Genomic DNA, 24,515 nt, shown 5'->3' on the forward strand with positions numbered 1-24,515 from the left:
ATATGAAAAATATCAATGGGCACAAATTTCCAAATTTGCATTTAATGCTTCAGCTGCTAAGGGAGATAAGTACTATGATTTATATATGTACTTAGACTAATTTTCTCAAGCAATAAAATCCTCTTTAATAAAATCCTCCTTTGAAGACTGGTTTTCCCCAAGAGACTGTGGGGTTTTTCTAGGGTCACCTTGGCCAAAAATAAATGTCTCACATGCTTGAATGTTTGACTAAATTTTGTATTATTTTCAGCTGATAGGAAAAGTGAAAAATAGTAGAAGTACTCTTTGAATGTTTACAATCAATGCATTACGAAATTTATAACAACAAGACAAAACATTTGGGTTGGGCCAAATAAACACATGCAAACTTGTAAACTAGGGTAAGGATGCAGATCATTAATTTTCTACATGGTATCAAAGACAAGTTGAGCCATGTTGACGCTTAAATCTTCATTTTCAGTCAGCTGATAAAGAGGGCAGCAAGCTACTAAAGTCTTCAAACATTGAACCATACCTTTGAAACTGTTCCAAAAACACAAAGACTTCAGCAGTTCAGAGGAAGGTTGGTTCTAGGCTATAGCTTCAAGATTTGCTTCATTTTGTTGGTTGTGGGGTCATACCTACTAGGCTGAGAGTAGAGGACAGATTGATGGGGGCTGAAAACTTTGGCCCATGGAAGGAGAGGATTATGCTTTTATTGGAGGAGGTGGAAGTGTGGGATGTTGTTGAAGCAATTCTGCAAGCACCCACTGATCCAGCTCCGTTGGTAGAGTTCAACAAGAAGAATGTGAAAGCAAAGAGGATCCTTCTAGATTTCATCAAGGACCATTTATTCCCTCATGTTTTAGGGATGAGATATGCTGCATGCATATCAAATGTGGGAGTCCTTGGTCTCTTTGCACCAAAGTTCTAATGAGAAGAGGAAGATTGTGTTGAGACAAAAACTATGCAACACCAAGATGACCAAGACCGACAGTGTCTCTTCTTTCCTCACTACAATCTCACAGGTGAAGGATGAGTTAGTTGTTATTGGAGAGAGTTCCAGAGGAGCAGTTGGTTTGGATTGCTTTAGAGGGGTTCACCGAGAAGTGGGATAGTTTTATCCACCAACTTGGTGGCCAGAGAGCACTTTCCTGGTTGTAGGAGGCTGTGGAACGATTTCCTCCATGAGGAGATCAATAGGAGTATGAAAAGTGGTAGCAAGAGTGGTGGCAGAGGTGAGAGGAGAATTTTGCACTTGCGGCAAAGGGCAAGAAGAGAAAGAATATCAAGAAGGGGTCCTCTAGTGGAGCAAAGCAAGATAAGGGGAAGCAGAAGGCTAAGGAGAAGGACATGAGCAAAGTGAAATGCTTTGCACATGAGAAGATGGGTCACTGCGTTGTTCAATATCCCAACAAGAAGGGTAAGAAGGAACAAGGATTTTTAGCTTCAGCAGATGTGGATGATTTTGTGGCTATGTTTGATTCAGAGTGTGCTTTGGTGGTGAGTTTAGTGACTCGTGTCACTTCTTCCCGTGCATGGTTCATAGACAGTGGAGCATCCTACCATATGACCGGAGTTAGAGAGCACTTCACGAACCTTTTGGAGGATGACATTGGCTTGGAGGTTATGCTTGGTGACAACTCCAAAGTCGAGGCAACAGGTATGGGGACAATTTCATTTCAGAGGGAGTCATCACCTCCTCTAAAGGTGACAGATGTTTTGTATGTTCTAGGGTTGAAGAAGAGTTTGATGTCAATTTCCAGCTTGGAGGTCAAGGGGTATGAGGTATTGTTTTGGAAGGGACAAGTGTTGATATATCCTAGAGGATCTAGTATCAAGTCTTCTCGTGTGATTGGAGCTCGCAATGGGAGACTATACAAACTCATGTTTCAGCCTCTTCGAGCTATGGTAGCACAAACGACTAGCAGTGATTTATGTGAGCTGTGGCACAAGAGGATGGCCCACTTGCACCATGGCACTTTCAGGATGTTAACGGAGATGGTTATCGGGTTGCCATATTTCAGCACTCAGCATCATGATGTGTGCAGGGGGTGTGCTTTGGGAAAGTACACTAAGTCACCTTTCCAGAGTAGTGACAACATAGCTGCAAGTATCCTTGATTTGATTCATTCTGATGTATGTGGTCCTATGTCCCATGTCTCATTGAGTGGATATGAGTACTATGTGACATTCATTGATGACCACTCCAAGAGGACCTAGATTTACTTCCTGAAGACCAAGGATGAGATCTTCTCGACGATTCCAAGAGTTTAAGGCTCTTGTGGAGAACCAGACAGGGAGGAAGATCAGGGTGTTGAGATCAGACAATGGGGGTGAGTACACTTCAACAGAGATGAGAGATTTTTGTGGGAGTGTTGGCATCAAGAGGGAGCTCATTGTGCCTTATAACCCTCAGCAGAATGGGGTGGCAGAGAGGAAGAACAGGACCATTGTGGGTGCAGCTAGAGCGATGTTGCATGATCAGAGTTTACCTTTCTTCTTATGGGTCGAGGCATGTAACACTATTGTTTATTTGCATTACAAGAGCCCACACAGAGTCTTGGGGACCAAGACTTCTAAGAAGATATATACCGGCAAGAAGCCGGAAGTTGGGGAGATCAAGATATTTGGGTGCCTTGCATATTCACATGTCCCTGAGGAGAAGAGGATGAAGCTAGAACCCACAGCAGAGAGGGTTATCCTAATGGGTTACAATGAAACCAGCAAAGCCCACTGCATATATCTTCCTGCACAGAGGAAGATAGTCCTGAGGAGGGATGTGACATTTGAGGAGGAGAGGGTTTTGAGGAGGTCTTAGGCGGTTGATCAGGTAAAGCAACTGGCTCCTCAACAGGGGACCACACCACAGGTTTCAGGTGCATCAAGTAGTAGATCAAGATCTGGAGGTTCACCTTCTTCAGGGATGACAAGTTCACAGGGGTTTCGCCTGGCATAGTCTCACCTGGGGCAGGTTCATCAAGCACAATATCTCAGAGTTCAAGATCCCCTTTGGTTATTTCAGAGCCTTCCTTGCCAGGAGGAGAGGTACCAGTTGAGGATTTTCCCATACCACCACATGAGACTATTGCAGGAAATAAGAAGCCAAGATAGCTTTAGGAGACCCTAAAGGAGGCTCAGGAGACAGTGGGGAGACCCAAGTGGTCTGTGAGGGAGAGTAGACTGCCAGAGAGGTTGGGTGGTTTTGTGTCAAATGTTTTGGAGACAGAGCCAGCTAGTTTCGAGGAGGTCGTTAGACAACAGATTTGGAGGGATGCCATGGTGGGGGAGTATGTTGAGAATTCAATAAGGCAATGAATATGTTAATTCTCTTCAACTTGATCACTGTTTGTGTTACCTTTTTACTTATTAGCGTTGTTCCTTATTATTATAATGTAAGAAACATCAAACAACTACCAAAACAATAAGAACAGTGACACAGTATATAGGCTGCAAGCCAGGGCCAAAACCCCTCTTCTTGAGGGGAAAACCCTGAAATCTCTTCTCTTCTTATAGATCTTTCAATTGACGAATACCAAGACCTTATGACCAATACCCTCCAAGATCAAGATCAACCACTTCAGAGCCTTCTTCTTATAATGTGCCACTTCAGATAATGTGCAAACCTTGTACTAACCACTTCAGAGCCTTCTTATAATGTGCCACTTCAGATAATGTGCAAACCTTGTACTAACCAAACCTAGTTAAATCTCTTCCACTTCAAAGCCGCCTTCTTATAATGTGCCACTTCAGATAATGTGCAAACCTTGTACTAACCACTTCAGAGCCTTCTTATAATGTGCCACTTCAAATAATGTGCAAACCTTGTACTAACGAGACCTAGTTAAATCTCTTCCAATTGCACCAACTCGGCCTCCTGCTACAAGAACTTCAACCTCCTACTGCAAATCTGAAATTTCGACTTCCCTACAACTGTTGTTGCCACACATGGGAACTTCGATCTTCTTCCTAGAGCCTTCTTCTGTCCTTCGCTTGCCTTTCCTTGTGACTTAGGGCTTGAGAGATACCCTTAGTAGCCTTCGCTTGCCTTCTTTCCTTCCTTCCTTCCAAGATCGAACTAGATGAAACCCTTGCGCAGAAACCCTAGCTTTCTCTAGCACGTGAGAGAGAGAAATAACCCAAAACACTTTGTCCTTCTTCATCCTTCTTTTCGTCCTCTTCTTCGCATAGAATGAGAGATGAGTGAGTGTGCTTTTGGAGGATGAGTTCCTCTCCTTATATAGGCTTCTTCAAGGGGTAGACGTGGCTCTTCAATTAGGCTGACTTGACAGCTTCTAGGCCGACTTGATCTTGGAGGGTATTCTGACTCTTTAAAGACAAAAATAATTTTCCTTTACAAGTTACAATGTGCCCATTGGGGTCTTCAATATATGACAATGACTCTTTTGACTTCTAGACCTAGGACAAACCCTAGAAGCACTCAATGGGTGCTTGAACTATAAAATAAAAGAATTGGAGCATGAAACCCATGCTCCAATAATAATAATAGTAACTTCTTTTCATTTTATAATTTACAAAAATTCATTTCATACTTATTAGGACCGAACCTAGTTACACATTTTTCAACACTCCCTCTTAACTAGGGAGGTATTCATAAGAGGTATATGGTCATTCTCAACCTAAAGAGATCTAATAAAAAGAGTCGGATTGGTATCCCATTGTCTAGCATCATGTTAACCAGCATTGTCACATAGCAAGGCCTTGGCGAGACCAATGATTTATAAACACCATAATCATTGTCTCTCAAGGTACATACTCCACCCGAGTGTTCACCGAGTATGATCTTCTTTGGACAATTCTTATCTTCGATAGCCAGTCCTCACAGAATATCAGTCCATGACTACTCTTGTCATGGATGCCCTACCACATCCTCAAAGAGTATCAAATGCCAGATGGTTACCTAATCCTCCATTCTTTCTTCCCAAGTGAAGACAAGAATATAGTGTCTATCTCTCCCTCTCAATTAGGGAGGATACATCAACCAAGCCAAGCTTATCTCTCAAGTACACAAGCTTCTTGTTCAAAAGAGATTTTGTCAATATGTCAACTACCTGCTCATCAGTAGAGAGATACTGTAGCTACAGCACACCATTTTGAAATAGCTCTCGAATATAGTGATACTTGTTGCTTATATGCTTTGTCTTTCCATGAAATACTGCATCTTCAGACAAAAGTATACAACTAGCGTTATCACAAAGTATCATTGTAGGGTTCATCAATCCTTCAAACAAGTCGGATAGCAGCTTCCTCAACCAAACCGCTTCTCTGCTTACTTCACAGGATGCAACATATTCAGCTTCAGCACTGCTCAACGCAACTGTGTCTTACTTCCTACTCATCCATGAGATCATGGAGGATCCTAAACTAAAACATCCTCCAATAGTGCTCCTTCCATCTTGTTCACTACCTCCCCAGTCGGAATTTGTATATCCTATCAAGTGGACATTATTTCTTCTGTCATACTTTAGGCAGTAATAAATGGTTCCTTGTCAATATCTCATAATATGCTTCGCTGCTATCCAATAATCAGGTATTGGCTCCCGTTTGAATTGACTGAGAATATTTACTGCAAAACATATTTCTGGTCGAGTATTCACCAGGTATATTAGTGAGCCAATTAGTTGTCTATACTTGGAAGGATCCACAAGGCTTGACTCGGAATTCCTTAGTCTTTTCAAGTTGGTGATCATCGGAGTTGTCATTGGTTTGCAATCTAACATGTCAAACCTTTTCAACATCTTGATCACATACTTCCCTTGTCCTAGATAAATCTCATCAACTCCTTGCCAGGACCCACATAATAATGCATCAGTGCAAGATCCTTCATGTCAAATTTTGTTGCTAGTTGTTTCTTACATTCTTCAATTCGACCTTCTTTACCTATTAAGAGAAGATCAGATACATACAGAAGAATGATCACCGGTTCTCCCCTTACAACCTTGATATAAAGGTTTGGATCAGCAGAACTTTTAGAGAAGCCTAGTCTTTGAAGGTATGCATCCATCCTGGCATACCATGCCCTTGGGGCTTGCTTAAGGCCATATAGTGCTTTCTTTAATCTGCAGACATATGCCTTCATGTCTTTAACTTCAAATCCCGAGGGTTGCTCAATATAGACTTCTTCATCGATTGTGCCCTTCAAAAATGCAGTCTTGACATCCATTTGATGGATGTTCCATCCCATCGATGCTGCCAAAGAGACTAATGAATGAATCATCGTATATCTTGCAGTCGGAGCAAATGTCTCTTCGTAGTCGATGCCTTCTAGTTGGGAGAAACCCCTAGCCACAAATCTTGCTTTATATTTGTCTATACTTCCATCTGCCGCATGTTTGATCTTGTAGATCCATTTTGAAGTTACCACAGATTTATTCTTGGGCCGAGGCACGATCTCCCATACTCCATTCTTCATTATGGATTGATATTCTTCATTCATGGCATCCTTCCATTCTTGATGGCTGACAGCTTCTTCAAAAGTGGATGATTCTGCTTCTATCAATTTAGTCATGTATGTTGCATACCCAGAATATCGTTTGGGTTTCTTGCTTTCTTTGAAAGTGCCTTGAGTTGCTCCATGACCTTCTGCATCTAGTAGTGTGCACTTCAACCAATTAGGTCTTTTCCTTGTTTCTGGGATGACCACAGGTTGAATAGGTTCACTAGGACCTTCTTCTTCATGGTGAGATTCTTCTTCTTCCTTGTCAACTTCTTCCTCAAATACGAGAAGTTCTTCATCATCAAAGTCCATAGAAAGTTCCTTTGATTTCTTGAATGTTATACTTTCATCAAATATGGTATCTCGATTGACTTCTATGTGATGTCCTTTTATGTAGATCCTATAGGCCTTTGATGAGTTGTTGTACCCAAAAAATGTTCCCCTCATGCCTGATGGATCCAGCTTATTTCTTTTGTCCTTTGGTATATGGATATATACAGGACAACCAAAGATTCAAAGAAGATCTACAGATGGCTTCTTTCCAGTGAACACTTCCTCTGGAGTTTTGATGTCTAAGGACCTGTGGAGACTTCAATTTTGAATGTAAACAGTTGTTCTCATGGCTTCTCCCCACAGAAACTTTGGTAGATCCTGATCGTGTAACATTGCTTTTACACTTTCTTCAATGGATCTATTCTTCCATTTTGCAACTCCATTTTTTTTGGATTATATGGGACTATTAGCTCCCTCTTAACCCTTGATTCCTTACAAAATGCTATAATATCCTTAGATGTATACTCTCCTCCATTATCGAACCTGAGTCTATTGATTCTTCTTTCTGTAAGGTTCTCTACTTCAGCTTTGAACTCTTGAAATTTTGTAAATACTTCGTCCTTGGTTTCCATTAAGTAAACCCAGGTCCTTCTTGAATGATCATCTATAAATGTGACATAACATAGATGTCCTCCAAGAGATTTAGGTGTCATAGGACCGCATACATTAGAGTGAATAAGATCCAAGATTTCTTTTGACCGCGAAGCACTACTTCCAAATGGTCTTATGGTTTTCTTTCCTAATGCACATCCCTTGCATACTCTTTCGTGATCTTCTTTTAATTCAGGGATTCCATCTACTATTGAGCTTAGAGATGGAAGAATTTTGAAATGAAGATGACATAATCTTCTATGCCAAATTTCACATGGGCTAATTTCAATGTGGACTAAGGCTTGGGCTAAAGGAAACATCAGCCTGTAAAGTCTTCCTTCTCCAATGCCAATGACTTTAGCTTTTTCTATACTTGAGTCTTTACTCCATACAACAACCTTTCCATCAATGAAAGCTACTCTATCACCCTTATCTTCTAAACTTGAAATGGAAAGTAAGTTCTTATGCAAACCTGGAACAAATAGAATGTTGTTGAGATGGATGTTGCTTCCATTCTCCAGCTCTATAGAGGTTGATCCAATACCTCTTATGGGATAACTCTTGTTATCTCCAAGTTCCATTGAATAAGTGGATTTTCCTTTTGATAAGGTCTTCAATTGTTTGGGATCGCCAGTCATGTGTCTTGATGCACCACTATCAATTACCCAAATGTTTCCTTGGAATGTGTCAGAGAGAGTCGACAAGAGACCACCATCCTTTTCCTTGATTGATGCCTTTGAAGAAAATAAGAGACTCCATGCTTTCTTGATACCTTTCTTGAAATGGCTTGCTACCTTGGAACACTTCTTGATGAACTTCTTCAATGTAGAGGAGATCTTCATGATACCCTTAGCTAACCTTAGCTTTGAAACCATGTTGAGAATTCAATAGAGCAATGAATATGTTAATTCTCTTCAACTTGATAATTGTTTGTGTTACCTTTTTACGTATTAGCTTTATTCCTTATTATTATAATGTGAGAAACATCAAACAGCTACCAAAACAATAAAAACAGTGACACAATATATAGTCTGCAAGCCAAGGCCAAATCCCCTCCCCTCTTGAGGGGAAAACCCTTCAATCTCTTCTCTTCTTATAGATCTTTCAATTGACAAATACCAAGACCTTTTGACAAATACCCTCCAAGATCAAGATCAACCACCTGAGATAATCTGCAAACCTTCTACTAGCCGAACCAAGTTAAATCTCTTCCAATTGCACCAACTCGGCCTCCTGCTGCAAGAACTTTGACCTCCTACTACAGATCTGAAATTTCGACTTCCCTACAAATGTTGCTGCCACACGTGGGAACTTCAATCTTCTTCCTAGAGCCTTCTTCTGTCCTTCGCTTGTCTTTCCTTGTGACTTAGGGTTTGAGAGATACCCTTGGTAATCTTCGCTTGCCTTTCCTTGTGACTTAGGGCTTGAGAGATGCCCTTAGTAACCTTCGCTTGCCTTCTTTCCTTCCTTCCTTCCAAGATCAAACTAGATGAACCCTTGCGCAGAAACCCTAGCTTTCTCTAGCACGTGAGAGAGAGATAACTAGCCCAAAACACTTCATCCTTCTTCATCCTCTTCTTCTTCCTCTTCTTTGCATAGAATGAGAGATGAGTGAGTGTGCTTTTGGAGGACGAGTTCCTCTCCTTATATAGGCTTCTTCAAAGGGATAGACGTGGCTCTTCAATTAGGTCTACTTGACAGCTTCTAGGTTGACTTGATCATGGAGGGTATTCTGACTCTTTAAAGACAAAAATAATTTTCCTTTACAAGTTACAATGTGCCCATTGGGGTCTTCAATATATGACAATGACGCTTTTTACTTCTAGACCTAGGACAAACCCTAGAAGCACTCAATGGGTGCTTGACCTATAAAATAAAAGAACTTGAGCATGAAACCTGTTCTCCAATAATAATAATAATATTTTTTTTTCATTTTATAATTTACAAAAATACATTTCATACTGATGAAGACCGAACCTAGTTACACATTTTTCAACAAGGCTAGATTTGTGGCCAAAGGTTTCTCTCAAGGTCAAAGGGATAGACTATGATGAGACATTCGCACCAATGGCCCAATATTCATCCATTAGGACTATTCTAGCAATTGCAACGCAAATGGGGTAGAAGATCCACCCAATGGATGTGAAGATTGCCTTCCTTAACAGAGTTGTTGAGGAAGAGATATATGTTGAGCAATCTGAGGTGTTTGATACTTTCAACAGAGACATGCATGTGTGCAAGCGGAAGAGAGCTCTTTATGCGCTCAAATAGACTGAGGGCATGGTATGCCCAGATAGACAGCTACCTTAGCGGATTGGGATTCATCAAGAGTGAAGCTGACCCTAAGTTGTACTATATTGTAGTTGAAGGCCAGCCTCTCATTCTTGTGTTATATGTTGATGATTTGATATTGATAGGCAATAAGGCGCTCATCTGTGACTAAAAGAGAGATCTAGCAGAAGCGTTTGAGATGAAGGATATAGGGCTTATACACTATTTCCTTGGATTGGAGGTTTGGCGAGGTGATGGGGACATATTCTTGGGACAGGGAAAGTACGCACAAGAGATTCCACATGCAAGATTGCAAGCCCATGCCCATGCCTCTAGTCACAAACTAGAGGAAGGTAGTCGCTATGAGAGGTAAGTAATGGATCCCAAACTATAGGCCGCTCAAGAGGGTCGTTGATGTATCTAGTGAACACACGACCAGACATTTGCTTCACAATCAACCAATTGAGCCAGTTTATGGTTGAGCCAACCAAAGTGCATTGGGTTAGTGGCAAGCACGTGTTGAGGTATCTCAAGGGCACAACAGATTATGGGTTGTTATATAGACAAGTTGATGGAGTGAGTCTTCATGGATTCACAGACGCAAATTGGGCAGAGGATTTAGAAGACAAGAAAAGCACTACAAGTTGTGCTTTCAATGTTCGGTCGGCAATTGTTTCTTGGTTTCGCAGGAAGAAGAGATCAGTGGCATTGAGCTCGCTGAGGCCAAGTATATGGTAACCAACTCGCCAGCTTGCGAGGCTATTTGATTGAGGAAGCTACTTGTTAGGTTGTTTAATCAAAGGTTGGAGCCCACGATCATAACTGTGATAATCAGAGTTGCATCAAGCTCTCTGAAAATCCAATGTTTCATGACCACTCCAAGCACAATGAGATCAAGTTCCACCATATCAGAGATTGTGTTCATAGGGGTAAATTCAAACTTTAATACATACCTACAGAGCAGCAGATAGCAGATATCTTGGCCGAGGCATTGGCAAGAGGCAAATTTGTCTACTTTAGAGATAAACTAGGTGTAGTACAAAACACCTTCTCTCTAAGAGGGAGTGTTATTTGAAGTTAGAGATGGAAGGGTTCTGCTAAATTTAGTAGTGCGCTAAATTTGGTAAAGGGACCCACAAGTGAAGCTAAGGCGCAGTTATATTTTCTATTAATATTGACTTAGGAAAATTCTAATTTTCCTATAGTCAAAAAACCAAATTGGTCTCAGTTAGTTCAACTTGAGTTTGATAAGCCAATTCAACTTGAGTTCGATGGGCCAATTCACCTTGAGTTCGATGGGCCAATTCGGCATGAGTTCAATGGGCCAATTCGACTTGAGTTAATGGGTCAATTCGATTTTATAAAAAGGGAAGGGTGCAAACTTGGCTAATTAGATAAGATTCTACAATAGAGATTTCTGTGTTCAACTCAGCCAAAGACATTTTCTAGATCAGGACATTAGGCCAAAGAAGAGAGGTTGAATTGCCTTTGATTTTCTATAGCCAACGTGTTTCTCTTTTAGGGACGAGTTAGGTTGCACGGAGGGGCCGATTCAACCTATAACAACTACACACTAGCCTGTAACAGTTGCACATGTAAGGAGTTTGAGTTGGTTAGATGAGCACAGATCGCTGTGATGTGGATCAGCAAATTGAAGGGGAATTTTTCTCAGTATATGTAATCAATTTATGAGACTTTTGCTAAGAATAATAATAGAACACACAAGTTGGCAAGTTTTCCCCAGATGGCGTTTACTAGGTAAATTTCGGTGTATTGTTTAAACCCTATAGGGTTGTCACAACTTTAGAACTTGACATTGACCTCAGGGAAGACCCCATTGTATCAGCACTGCATGAGTCGCATGCCCCTAGACGTTGTTGTTCCACATGAGAGGAACTGGTAAAACAAACGAGTGTTACAGTGCCTTATCCTTCTTGTCGAATCCTACGTTGAAAACAAACCCTAATTATTGTGCAATTACCTCATTGTCCTCAGACTGTGCCTTGCTGCCTTAGGGATGATCTCTGTTGTTTTGATTCTTCCTTAGCCAAGAGCTTGGTGACAAAAAACCACAAAATATCATAGAGGAGACTTTGTTCATTGTGTACAAAGAGCCTTTCGGTACCCTTTGAAATAGTGATGACCTTCGTTGCCCTGTAATTGACTTGATAAATAACTTCGAGGATATTTCTTCCTTGCGAGACAAAACCAAACCAAAATTGTTCCAAATAAGAGGCCTTGTGATAGACATAGTGTTAAAATTGGCAACTAGGGCCAAATTCCATATGGGTCATCTTATTAATGGCAGCTGATATTTTTCTTGGATCCCTCGCATCGAGAGATGTAGGATTGATCTAAAGATCATCCGATTCCGATAAGTATTCATGGAGATATGAATTTATTTGTTTTATGAGACAGTTCGCCAAAGTCGGCCAGCAACCAAATAAACCCCACTTGTGCTCAACGTTTTAGTATAAATAGAGGTGGCCTTCAAGTCATTTCAACACACTCACTTGGGATCTCTTCCTCTCTACTTGTCTTTGGGTTTTAGTAGGAGGAGAGATCCTAAGGGATAATGTTGCCCTAATGGAGAAAGGCTCTACACTGCCCTAATGAAGAAGCCCTAATCAGCCTTAACGCAGTCATGAAGGAGACTACTATAGCGCAGCAAGGAGAAGTCCTAGCTGCCCTCAACGCTGGTCTAGAAGAAACCTAAGTTGTTGTCCTAAAGAAGAGACCTAGCCCTAGCCGCAGATCTAAATGGAGCCACAAACAAGCCCTAGCCGCAGTTGAAGAGGTGCCCTAGCTGCAGACAAGAGAAGAGGCCATGCCCTAGCCGCAGTAAAGAGCAAGCCCTAGCCACAGCGTTTGAAGTGCGGATTTTGGTGTGGATTCTCTGTGGAAGAAGGCTGCAACTCTAAGCAGCTAGGAAGGTGCTTAAGGGCAGATTTATGGGCAGCGTAGGTATGTCTTCTTAGTCAGATCAGGCCGCAGCAAATCAGAGGTAAGTTGAAGTATTTATGTGTGGGTTATCTCTGTCACAAGGCCACTGAATAGGGTTGTTGCTACAGCTGCATGGGAGGACCTTTTGTGAGGGCCGAAAGGCTAGTTGAGGCCCTCTCTCTAGGCCGCATATGCCCAGGACAAAGCGCAGTAGGACAAAGGTTCTTCCTTATTGTTTGGGGTTGCTTTATGTTGCTGGTTGGTACAGGTTGGTTGTAGGATACATGGAGGAGGAGCCTCATACCCTACAGCAGATTTGGATGCCTATCATTGGACAACAAATCCTTGATGTAGCAGATCCGAGATCTGTAGGGTGCCTTGAGGTGATTGGGACAACTAGTACATGGCAGCAAGGTACAGCATGTCTAGATGGGACAACTAGTACATGGTGCAGCAATGGGACAGCAATGAAGCTTGGTGAAGCATGGACAACAGCAGCATGGTAAAGCATGGTGATGCATGGAGCAGCAATGAAGTTTGGTGAAGCATGGACAGCAACAGCATGGCAAAGCATGGGCAGTTGCAAGCATGGTGATGCATGGAGCAACAATGAAGCTTGATGGAGCAAGTAAATGAGACAACAATACAGCATGTACATGATGCAATACATGGACAGCAATACATGAAACAATAGATGGGACAGCTAGTACATGGTGCAGCAAAGTGCAGTCTGGTACATGGGACAGCAGTGGCAGCATAAGGTGCAACATGATGATGCGTACAGCATGGTCATAAGGTCTAGCAATGTGGTGATGGGTGCAGCATGGTGCAACATGATGATGAGATGTAACACAATGATAGGTGAAGGAGTCACCTTGGAGAATCATTTGAAGCAGCATGTCTTCAACTGATCTCATGTAGAGATGATCTATTCTCTTATCTAGAAAGTCTAAGTGTTGACTTCTGTTGTAAATGTACTATCTCTCTCTCTCTCTCTCTCTCTCTCTCTCTGTTGAACTATTGAAGAACATAAAAGAAGAATTGATCAAGGGTTTCCCCACATTGGGGCTTGTCCCTGGCTAGCGCCACATCTTGTGTCCTCTTGTCTCGGCTTGTCTTCTACGATTTATGTTTATGTTCTATCTGCAGTTTATTTTAATGCTGATGTGATTGCTAATCTGGACAAGATATTGAGCTGACTATGAAAATTGAAATAAATTTCTCTTAGCATAGAACATACCTAAAATTAACACAGAGAAAGGGAAATATAGCTAGGGTGGGACCACCTCCACCAAAACTAGACAACGAGAAAAAGGGGTCTTAAACCCCTGAGATCCTCAAGCTCAAACACACAGAGATAATTCAATCCAATTCGATGATCCAAAATGATTCCAACTCTCCTTTATTTATAGATTTCCTCATGGGGCTTCCTCCTTAATCTAATGCAAGGGATTCATGTGCAATCCCCCAATTTGGATGTTTTGCTCCAGTACCCCAAAATTTACCCAATGTTGCCCCAAAACATTGGATAATGGGTTTACCCCTTTATCAAAGACTATAGCCTAGGGATTGGAAACGCTATTTTGTCCTTCTTTGGGCAATTAATCCATAGGAGACATTACAGTCTTCCCTTCCCAACATTGTTTGCCCTCAAGTAGTGGCATGTCTACGTGTTGCACAACTTCAATTTTTAAGAATGAGGATTCCTCTACGATCTTTACAACATCCTTCTTTAGTCCATACAGTCCAATCACTAACATGTTATTGAGGGAAGTCATCATGCAACAATTGGCGTTTCCACTTGCCAAATCATAGGTGAAAAGGTACAATTGTGTGGTACTACTAAGGTAATCTTGATTTCAGACGAACTTCCTCCTCCTAGAATAGCAGCAACCTTCAATGCCTTTAGCAATAAGTTGTAGGAAGTCGATCCTATTTCTGGAGGTAATAAGTTCACAAAAGTTTCCATCGGCTATCTATGCTTTGTTGTTCTTTCCACATCATTTGAAGATGCCCATTGCCATTTTTTAAAGTGTTGTCTTCTATTTATGGTTGACTATTAAATAACTTCAACCTTGTGCAAGTGAAAGACCCTTCAACCTGGGAGGGATCGATGACAATACATCTCCATGCAACTTTGCAATCACTTGACCCTGGTAAAGAATGGTTTTGTATCTTGCAACACAGTCATGACATCTTTCCAATTTTGAAATAAAACGAGAAACACTTCCAGCTCTTTCCTTTTCATAACTTTTGTTATCCCAAGATATTTTGCAACACAAAATATTGTAGCAACATTGTAGGTATTAAGAACAACAAAGATTTCATAACAGAATTTGGTACTTATCTCAAATGCATGAAGCCCCTTTGGAAAATTAGGAGGGTCAACTTCACAATCCAGTGCTTTAGCAGCTTTTGCTACCAAACTTTGTAAGCAGTGACTGAAGATAGAAAATTTGTGCAGATAAAACTTCACATTTATGACAAATTTTCTTGCCACATACCTCTTTCCATGCTTTTTACAGTGCTTCTTACAGTTAATATGTCTTGTGTTCCCCTCTTTTATAAGATTGTCATGAACTCCAGGAGAATTTGTTGTTGCAATCTGATTTTCTTTGAGGTCCTTGTCACCAGTTTTTAAACTGCTTTCGCCAAACGTCTATTCCATATTTGTGCAATCCTTGGATTGAGGGTAAGACTCCCATGTGACTTTAGTTGGTCTGTTGGGTGTGGTCCTAAGAGCCTTTTCCTGAGTGTAGATTCGGAAACCAAATAATTCTGGTCTTCATAGAAAATGATACCATCTTCTACCTTGTACCTGTCATCATGGATAAGAACATCCATTAGTTTGCAAGCAAACTCATTTTTGGACTACTCTACTAAGAGGTGGGCTCTCTAATCTCTCAAGAGCGTGCATATGTCAAAATCAATGTCCTTTTTGTGTTTCAAGCCCCGGCTCAGAAGCTTGTAAGCTACTACTTGATGATCTGGTGCTAGTATTTCTACGCGCTGCCATGCAAATTACCTCGTCCTACTTAGGTATGACCTCCATTTGTTTGTTTGTTACAAATTGGGGGCCACCAATGGCCATGCCTCTAAATACTATCTTGCTGCCATTTGGGTCTCAAAATTCCATTCCCATGACTTGGTAGTTCATTACAAACTTTCCTAGCAAGAACAACTAATGTACTCCCAACACCACAATAGTATCTACCAATTCTATCACATAAAAAACATTAGTAAGGGTATAATTACCTATTGTGACACTCAAACGTGGTACTACATGTGTGCATATCATAGTATATCCATTAGTTTCCCTCACTTCGAAACCTTCAAATTCCTGGGTAGGGATTCCCTCTCCTTACCAGCACAGATGCATCAATGAAGTCGTGTTTCTCCACCATCAATCACTGCTACTATTTGTTGTCCTTGTATGACACCCTTGATTTTGAAGTGTGATATTTAGGAATTATTGGCGGGGTGACAATAGTACTTCCTTCAATTTTTAGGCGTGGCATCTTGTCTCCCTTAGTCTCTTCCAAGGATGGTGCTTCTTTAGAAATGTTAGGTCCCTTACTTGGTGCCGGTGTTGCCTCGTTTTCATTGTTGCTATCGGACACTACTTCAATCTAGTGAATCTTTCCCTTTCCCAAACATCGATGACCAGCTTTCCATGGTTCTTTGCAAGTGAAACAGAGTTTCTTCCATGTAAGCTCATTTCAAGTTTCTTGATCCCACCAATCCTTCTGGATTCCATCCTTCTAAGATGTCTTCTTGTCTTTGTCCTTCAAAGGGATTTGTGGTATGGGTGCAATTTTCTCTTTTCGCGTTGCACCTCCCATATCTCGAGTCTGGTGATGGCCTCCAGCAATGTAGCAGGTTTGAAAGCCTTAACCCAACCGTAAAATGGTTCAACTAGACCTTCTACAAAGACAATAACCAACCTCTATTCAGAAATATTTCACCCTGACAACTAGCTACTGGAATTCTGAGATGTAGGATTCCAGCGACCCAGTCCGCTTGAGTTGTGCTAGCTCTCTGAAGTGTGTATCAAGATCCTTCCGATCAAAACGCCCTACCTATCTTTGAGTGAATTCCACATATGAGGTTATGCTGGAGTGCCCCAATGTGACCAGTCCATGGTACTGTTAATTTTCCAGTGTTCTATGCTTAACACAATCACTTATTCAAATTCTTCTTCAATTTGCAATCAATTTCCAATATTATTCAATCTTCCAACAACAATAGGCAATTGTAGATAGAACAAATCAAATGCACAATAGAAGACAACCAAGAACAATAGAGACACATTACTTGGTCAAAGACCAGGGAAAAACCCCACAAGGGGGAAAACCCTTTCTAAATTCTTCTTCTATTAGACTGTCATCAAATGTTCAGCGGAGAGTTACAATATCCAAGTACATCAACAATGAGTCAAAGGTAATAGCCTTGACTATCCAAATTGATCATCCAATATTCAAACAAAGATGAGCCCAAAGCAACTCTAGTCAAAAGTCAAATCTACAAATTCAGTTCAAAGTCAACAACAGTGAACTCTGCCTTAACTAGTCTTGGTCAATCGTCACATCAGCCTCCAAAATGTCTCATCAAAGCAACAAAAAACTTCGCCTCCTTTGCTTAATCAAACTCGGCCAAAATAGTCCCAAAAACTCCCTTTGAAATTTGTCAAAGTCAAAGTCAACGTTGCGGTCAAGGGCTGCCTCAAGTCTGTGATCAACTTCAATCAAAGTGCTCAAAAAGTATCAACCTTCTCTCTCCTGAATTCGGCCTCCAAAACAGATCCAAATCCAAAGTCAAACCATGCCCCAAAATCCCAAAAGTCAACGTTGGTCAAAGGCTCAACACACAAACTCAACAAACCAAACAAAAGTGTCTTCCTTCCCTTCGCATGTGTGAACTCGGACCTGCAATTTCAAAGTTGTATGAACCAATCAAGAGCAGATGTGATGTGTGAGTGATGCCTTTCAGTGATGTAACATGAGGTCTATTTATATGCGGTTGATGAGATGGATTTTCCTTGCCTATGCCGACTTGTACTTTTCTGCTAATGTGGGTCTTATATTAAAAATAATGTTTATAACTTTATTCCTTAAGCAAATTAAATTCTTCCAAGGGCTAGTAGGGATTTCTCCAGATGAGGAAAGCTTCCCAAAGGAAGGAATTTCTCCTTGGGCCGCCAAATTTCAACAGGTACCACCATTTATGTGCCTCCCCTTCCAAATGCAATGTGGCATGGGATTAAGTCAAAAGTAGATGTCCAACTTTTGTACCCAAGCCCTTGCTGAACATTTGGTTGATCCATCGAAGGAGGGAATGGACAACTGTTAATTTTTGGTATGTTCTATGCTAGAGCAATTTATTTAAATTTTCACAATTGGCAATCACATCAGCATTATGATAAACTGCAGATAGAACATAAATATAAAACGCAGAAGACAAGCCAAGACAAGAGGACACAAGATATGGCGCAAGCCAGGGACAAACCCCACAATGTGTGGGGAAACCCTTTGATCAAATCTTCTTTTATCTTCAAAGTTCAGCAGAGAGAGAGAGATAGAGTACAATGATTTTAAGTCAATACTTGACTTGCCAAATAGGAGATCAGACATCAGAGATCTTCACCTTGACGATGACACAATGAGGTTGCAGATCTGATCCCAAGGACTGAAGATATGTAGCAGATGAACAGCTCAGTCAGTTACCCATATTACTGAAGTTTTCCTTCCATAAGACTCTCCTTCCTTTGTCGATTCACTGATCATGTCAAGGCTGCTAATCTGGTACCTTTCATAAGGACTGGTGCATGGCAGACCTGGTCATTTGTTAGGGCACCCTCTGAGAGCCACAACACCTTAACCGTGCCCCACAGTTCACCTGATTACTGCAGCTAGCTTTCATACAATCCTCCAATGATACGCTGCCTTATAGGGCTGCTTACCTTCTGAACGCAGCTACTAAATAAAGGCCTCCAACTGCTGGCTATGGCGTGCGGCCTAGCCCATCAGTGGACTGTAACTTTAGTCCCTTCAAACAGTGATCCAAACCGCTCCTTAAACTACTGTCCCTAGCTTCTCCTTTTTGCGGATTCTTTTGCTCAGCACACCGAGATCAAGAACAGCTTGATTATGCCCAAACAATCCTGAAATAGGCCACGCTGTTACCTACAGCAATGTAGCATTATGTCAGCGGCTTAGGTGACAGCAACTGGGTCTCTTTGAGCTGCGTATAAGGGCTCCCCTTACTGCGGCTAAGGGCACTACTATACAGCTGCTTAAGACCTCCATTTGCTGTGGCTGGAACCTCCTTCTTTGACTGCGGCTAAGGCAGATTATGACTGTGGATAAGGAGTCTCTTTCTTGCTGCATATAGGGTCAATAGACAATGGATTCAGACCTTCATTTAGGGCCTATATTAGCCCTCCTCTCATCTGCGGATGGAGCCTCTTGAGACAGCGTATAGGGGCTTATTCATGCTGCACATAAGTCTCCTCTTATCTGCATTTAGATCTTCTTATAAGCCTGCAGCTAGGGCATCATCTGCACTGCGGCTAGGGCACAACTGAACTGTGGCTAGGGCATCAGCGACTGCGGCTAGGGCATCAGCTACTGCGGCTAGGGCATCAGCAAATGTATATTTTAGGTGTCCCTCCTTCTCCAAAAACCCAAGACGTGGAGAGGAGGAGAACACACCAAGAATGTGTGTTAAAATGACTTCAAATCCTCACCAATTTATACTAGAACGTAGATGATGAATAGACACGTCTATTGGGCTTCTGAGCCTACTCAAGTTGCTGGTCGGCTTGGTAATAATTATATAAACAAAATAAATTCATATCTCCATAAATAGTTATCGGAATCGGATGATCTTTGGATCAATCCTACACCTCTCGACGAGAGGGATCCAATAAAAATATCAGCTGTCATAAATAAGCTGATCCACATGGAGTTTGGCCCTAGTTGCCAATTTAACAACAACTTCCCCATCTTGGACATTAGATCCTGATTTTGTTATGCCTTGGGCTTGTTCTTGTACTTAATACTATTGTATTCATTGAACGTCATGTGTGCTCAAACATCTTCTCCCAATGTTGCATATTCTCGAAAATATTTTGTAAAGTCGTTTTGTTTTGTTGTTCCTTGGTTGGTTGTCCCTTGTTTGTCCAAAAATCGGGGAAGTAAGGGACTATGATTACTTCCATTGGTTATCTTGGCGTTAGATTGAGCAAAAGTATTAAAAGGGCCAGGATTATGGTTGTTTCTCCCTTCAGCACCCGTCTTGTTACCAACATGCAAACCATTAGTCACATCATTACCTAGATTGTTTAAGGCTTGGACAATGAGCTACGTCATTTGTTGCTATCCTTGGGCTATGCTACTATCCTTGGGCTATCTGTTGTTGCCCTTCCAATAGCAAATTGGTCATTTCCTAGTGCCCATGGGATCACTTCCTGCAAGAGATCACTAGGATCTTGTTCTCCTTGTCCTCCTCTATCTCCCATAGTTGAATGGTGGGTGATCACCTTTCTTCTTATTGTAATGTTGCTTGTATCTTTTGTAAGATACAAGGCTCATTCACTCACAAGATGGCAGGATGCATAGCTCTAATACACTATAGTATGCTAGTGTAAATTTTGCCCTTAGGGTTCTAGTTTGACTAGGTTTTTTTTTCCAAATATATCACAAAAGATTACACAACAGTAGTGCACATTTATTCATCCATTTAACAGTAGGTATCATTGAATAGCATAGAAGTTTCCAACAAAAATAAATATCTCCCACAACATTACGATTCCTCAGCAAAACAATAAGTTAGGGTTAGCTGCCTAAAGAACATTCAACCAATAATTCACCAACAGTACTATCAACATGCAATAGATCAATACTTTAACTGTAACCCGCACTAGAATTATTCAATTATGTGATTCTATACTATTTTATAACACTAAGTACCTGTCAATGTGTCTAATTGGTCTACCAACAAGGAGGGTTTGTAACATCCCCTCTTCTAACTTCCTCCTGCAGTTGGAGGAAACTTCTTAACCTTGACTATGTTGATTATGTTGGTTCAGCCCGCTGGTTCGGAAGGTTGTTGAAGGCTTGGCTCCAATTCCACGTCTATGGTGGCCTCTTCAAGATCCTATGTAAGCCTGGATAGCTAGAGGGGTATTTGTTGCTTCAATAAGGAGTTTTAATGTCTATGACATAACCCTAATAGCCTCAGGGAATATGGTTGATAACAAATTAAACCCTAGAAGGTTGCCACTACTTCAGAACTTAACGTTGACTACAAGGAAGATCTCTTTGTATCAGCATTGCATGAGCCGCAGCCACATGTCCCTGGACATTGTCATTCCATAGGAGAGCCACTTGTAAAACAGACAAAGGGTTTAGGTGCATTATTCTTCTAGCTGAATCCTGCGCTTAGAGGAAACCCTAATTATTGTGCAAGTACCTCGTTGTCCTAAGACTTGGCCTCGATGCCTTAGAGATGATCTCTGTTGTTTTGATTCTTCATCAGCCAGGAGCTTGGTGACAAAAAATCACAAAGGAGACTTCATTGCCTATGTAAAGAGAGCCTTTCGGTAGCCTTTGAAATAGATGGCCTTTGCTGCCTTGTAATTGACCTGATAAATAACTCCAAAAAGATTTCTTCCTTACGTGTGAAAACCAGACCAGAACTACTCCAAATAAGAGTTCTTGTGATAGATAGAGAAAGGGAAATCTAGCTAGGGTGGTATCACCTCCACCGAAACTAAACAAGGAGAAAAAGGGTCTTAAAACCCTTAGAACCTCAAGTGTGAAAAATCGATAAAAATATTGCTTATTACAATCCATCGGTAATTATCCAATGTATTTAATTGAGCAAAATTATTTTACTGCAAAAACTGAATAGAAACGCAATTGCAATATTCACAAAAATAAATAAATTGCGGAAACTCTGATAGAAAACTAATCACAAAATGGACACAATATTTTTTGGACAAAACATCCCCGGAAAAAACCTCGAAGGGAAAACCAATTCTTCAAATCTAAGGGTTTTATTATTATCGTAAACAAAATTTGCAATTGATAAATATTACAACTGCTTGCCAAACCACGGCAAAGCTCAGGCAAAAATATCACTTCACCTCCACACGTCAATCTAACCACTAGAAGACTCACGGCCTCCCTCTACAACCTGACACGGCCTCTCCTACAATTTGCAATGTTATTCCTGCAATCTGCAACAAATTCCTACAATCCGCCTTTTCTGCAATTGCATTGATTTCCTACAATTAACTCTACAACTGGAAATCTCGATCTGCTAAACTGCCAACTCGTACAACCTCTCCTGGCAATCATGACCTCTTTGTCTACAAAATAACTTTGAGAGAATTCCTCCTCCGGATCTCAGAAACTAGAATAACACTGATGAAAGAAAACTTTGGAAATATTTACTCCTTCAACTGTTGCTAAAACCCTCGCTGGTGTCAAACCCCACACTATCACTATACCCTCTTCCTTGCAATGAATGATCTCCAAGACTGTCCATATATTTCCTTTATTATCTCTTGTTGGGAAAACCACTGCCAAGATCTAAATCTGAAATGAGCTAATCGATGGCTAAGATCACTTAGAAACTTTACAATAAGTCTCTAGAGGAAAATCAGCCATGTCTCAATTATTACTAATTAATTAATCACTTTCCCTAAGTTAAAACTTAGGAGAATAATCAAAACCAATTAATTAATTTAATTTAGACATTTCCATTCTAAAGAATAACTTGGACTTGGAGATTTTTTTTCTCGTGTTCCTAGCCTCATTGACACCACCTGAGGCTAGAACACCTGTCCAAGCTACATCAACCAACATCAGGCAAAAAGAAACAGACGTAATTCAATCCAATTCGATGATCCAAAATGATTCCAACTCTCCTTTATTTATAGATTTCCTCATGGGGTTTCCTCCTCCTTAATCTAATGTGAGGAGTTCATGTGCAATCCCCCAATTTGGGATTTTTGCCCCAGCTACCTCAAAATTTACCCAATGTTGCCCCAAAATATTGGACAAGGGATGTCCACCCTTGTCAAAGACTATGGCCTACGGGGTTGGATAGGCTATTCCCTCCTCCTTTGGGCAATTAATCCATAGGGTGGATTACAAACTAAGAGACTACGGGAATATCTGATTCAAGTGGAAGGGTTTGCCATCCAACTCTCCAGTTGGTCTGGGGCAAGGGAATTCAAGGAGACAAACTGCTACAAATTACACTGTATAAAAATAAATTCTGTTAGTTTAAGTTATTGGCACTTACTGTGGATCATTAAAACTTTTGATAGTCATTGTTAACTTTCTGTAAGTTAACAAACTTTATATTGAGATAAAATTTACGTCAACTGTAATTTTCATTTAGTGAATGCAGTTTTATGTAGACAATGCATCCCGCGTGCACTGTGCAGAAGGCAAGGAAGCTAAAGTAAGATCATTAGCTATAGAAAGACTCTGCAGCATAAGAATAGGGGTCCTTGGGAAATGTGTATTGCAGTTTTCTGCTAATATCCCAAGCTATATAGTACATGGAATGTTCTTGAACAATAAATATAAGGGCACAGAATTCAAAGACAGTGAATATCAGTCTGAATATATATTATTACTTACAGAGGAAAAACGGACTCCACTCCAACACCGGCAACTTGCCTTCGTATCCTAAAAGTTGAATTCAAACCAGCATTTCGTCTTGCAATGACTATTCCTTTAAGGACTGATACTCTACGCTTATTCTCAGGCACTTCCTGTCCATGAAGAAACACACAACCAAATCAAACATAAAACAACAAGAAAGAAAGCAGCCACAGAGAAACAGAAACAGAACCCAACTCACAAGTGCATACCACTTTGAGCTGTATGATATGACCTGGCTTGATATCTGGAATCTCCCTCTCTGTTTTAACAGATTGCACTGCCTCTGCATCTAGAATCTACAATGGAGAAAGTTTAATGTCCTATTATGCCAAGGTGTAAGAATGATATGTGATAATATTCAATGGTGAAATGGGAAAAGAACAGCACAGAACAGCTGAAAAGACTTACAATTATAATATATTCTAACAGACACATAATATATTCAGCACACCTGCATTATGTGCTTTGCAGTTTTGGTGAGCCTTTTAATTTTGATTCGAGGGGCTACTTCCTGAACAGGATCAACACCATTAGAGGAATCACTTTCATCCTGGGAATTTTTCATGGTTGACGTGGTTGCTATTGCTCGAGACTGTCTGCTGAAGTGACCTCCGCCATAAAGATAAGATGCCACCATAGAAGCTTCATGTAATGCAGCTGGGAAAAGGCACTGCTTCAACTGAACTAATGCTCGTGATTGAATAATATTACTTTCCACCCTTACAGAAGATGGCTGACAAGTGATATGTGGTATAGCAGCCTAAATGCATGCAACAAATAGAACTGTTAAGTAAAGAGTATGGCACTTAGCCTCGGGAAAATTTCATTGAAGAGCGTAAAAAAGGCTGTCCATGTGAACATGGTTGATAAAGAAGGCACCTATACAATGTTCCAGACAATACAGGAACTCACAAGGAAAGTAGTGATATACAAACTTGTCACCATGAAGCTAAAGAATAGAAAGACAATTTTTTACTGAACCAAAAAGGGCAGTTTGAGCAGTGAAGATGCAATGCTAGATGCATGAGAATGCACAACTAAAATGTTACATATGCTCGCATGTTCTCGGCAGGTGCATAAAAAGCTTTGGTTGCTGATTTAAAATGGGTCAATAAGAAATTAGCCTCTAGAAATTTAGCATCTAGATCTATATTTATTTTTTTTACTTGCTTCATATACCATGTGAAGTCATGAAATGAAGTCAGTTGAAAGGAAGTCAGGAAGTAGACAGAGGGCATATAAAGGCAGTTCAGAGTTCC

General features: G+C 40.8%; 1 protein-coding gene across 1 annotated transcript in view; it reads right to left on the minus strand.

The window, feature by feature from the left end:
• Window positions 1–24,515, minus strand: part of LOC149196027 (uncharacterized) — a 164,736-nt gene that overhangs the window by 91,048 nt on the left and 49,173 nt on the right. Inside the window, exons 2-4 of the mRNA XM_089405462.1 lie at window positions 23,708–24,016; window positions 23,466–23,552; window positions 23,233–23,366 (exon numbers count right to left, since the gene is read on the minus strand). Of these exons, the coding sequence (XP_089261588.1) occupies window positions 23,233–23,366; window positions 23,466–23,552; window positions 23,708–24,016 (530 nt within the window). The remainder of the gene's footprint in view (window positions 1–23,232; window positions 23,367–23,465; window positions 23,553–23,707; window positions 24,017–24,515) is intronic.

This window comes from Pinus tabuliformis, chromosome 2_2 (assembly GCF_031772625.1).
Source record: "Pinus tabuliformis cultivar Carrire ecotype Pingquan chromosome 2_2, CPIR1, whole genome shotgun sequence".
NCBI classification, from domain to species: Eukaryota; Viridiplantae; Streptophyta; class Pinopsida; order Pinales; family Pinaceae; genus Pinus; species Pinus tabuliformis.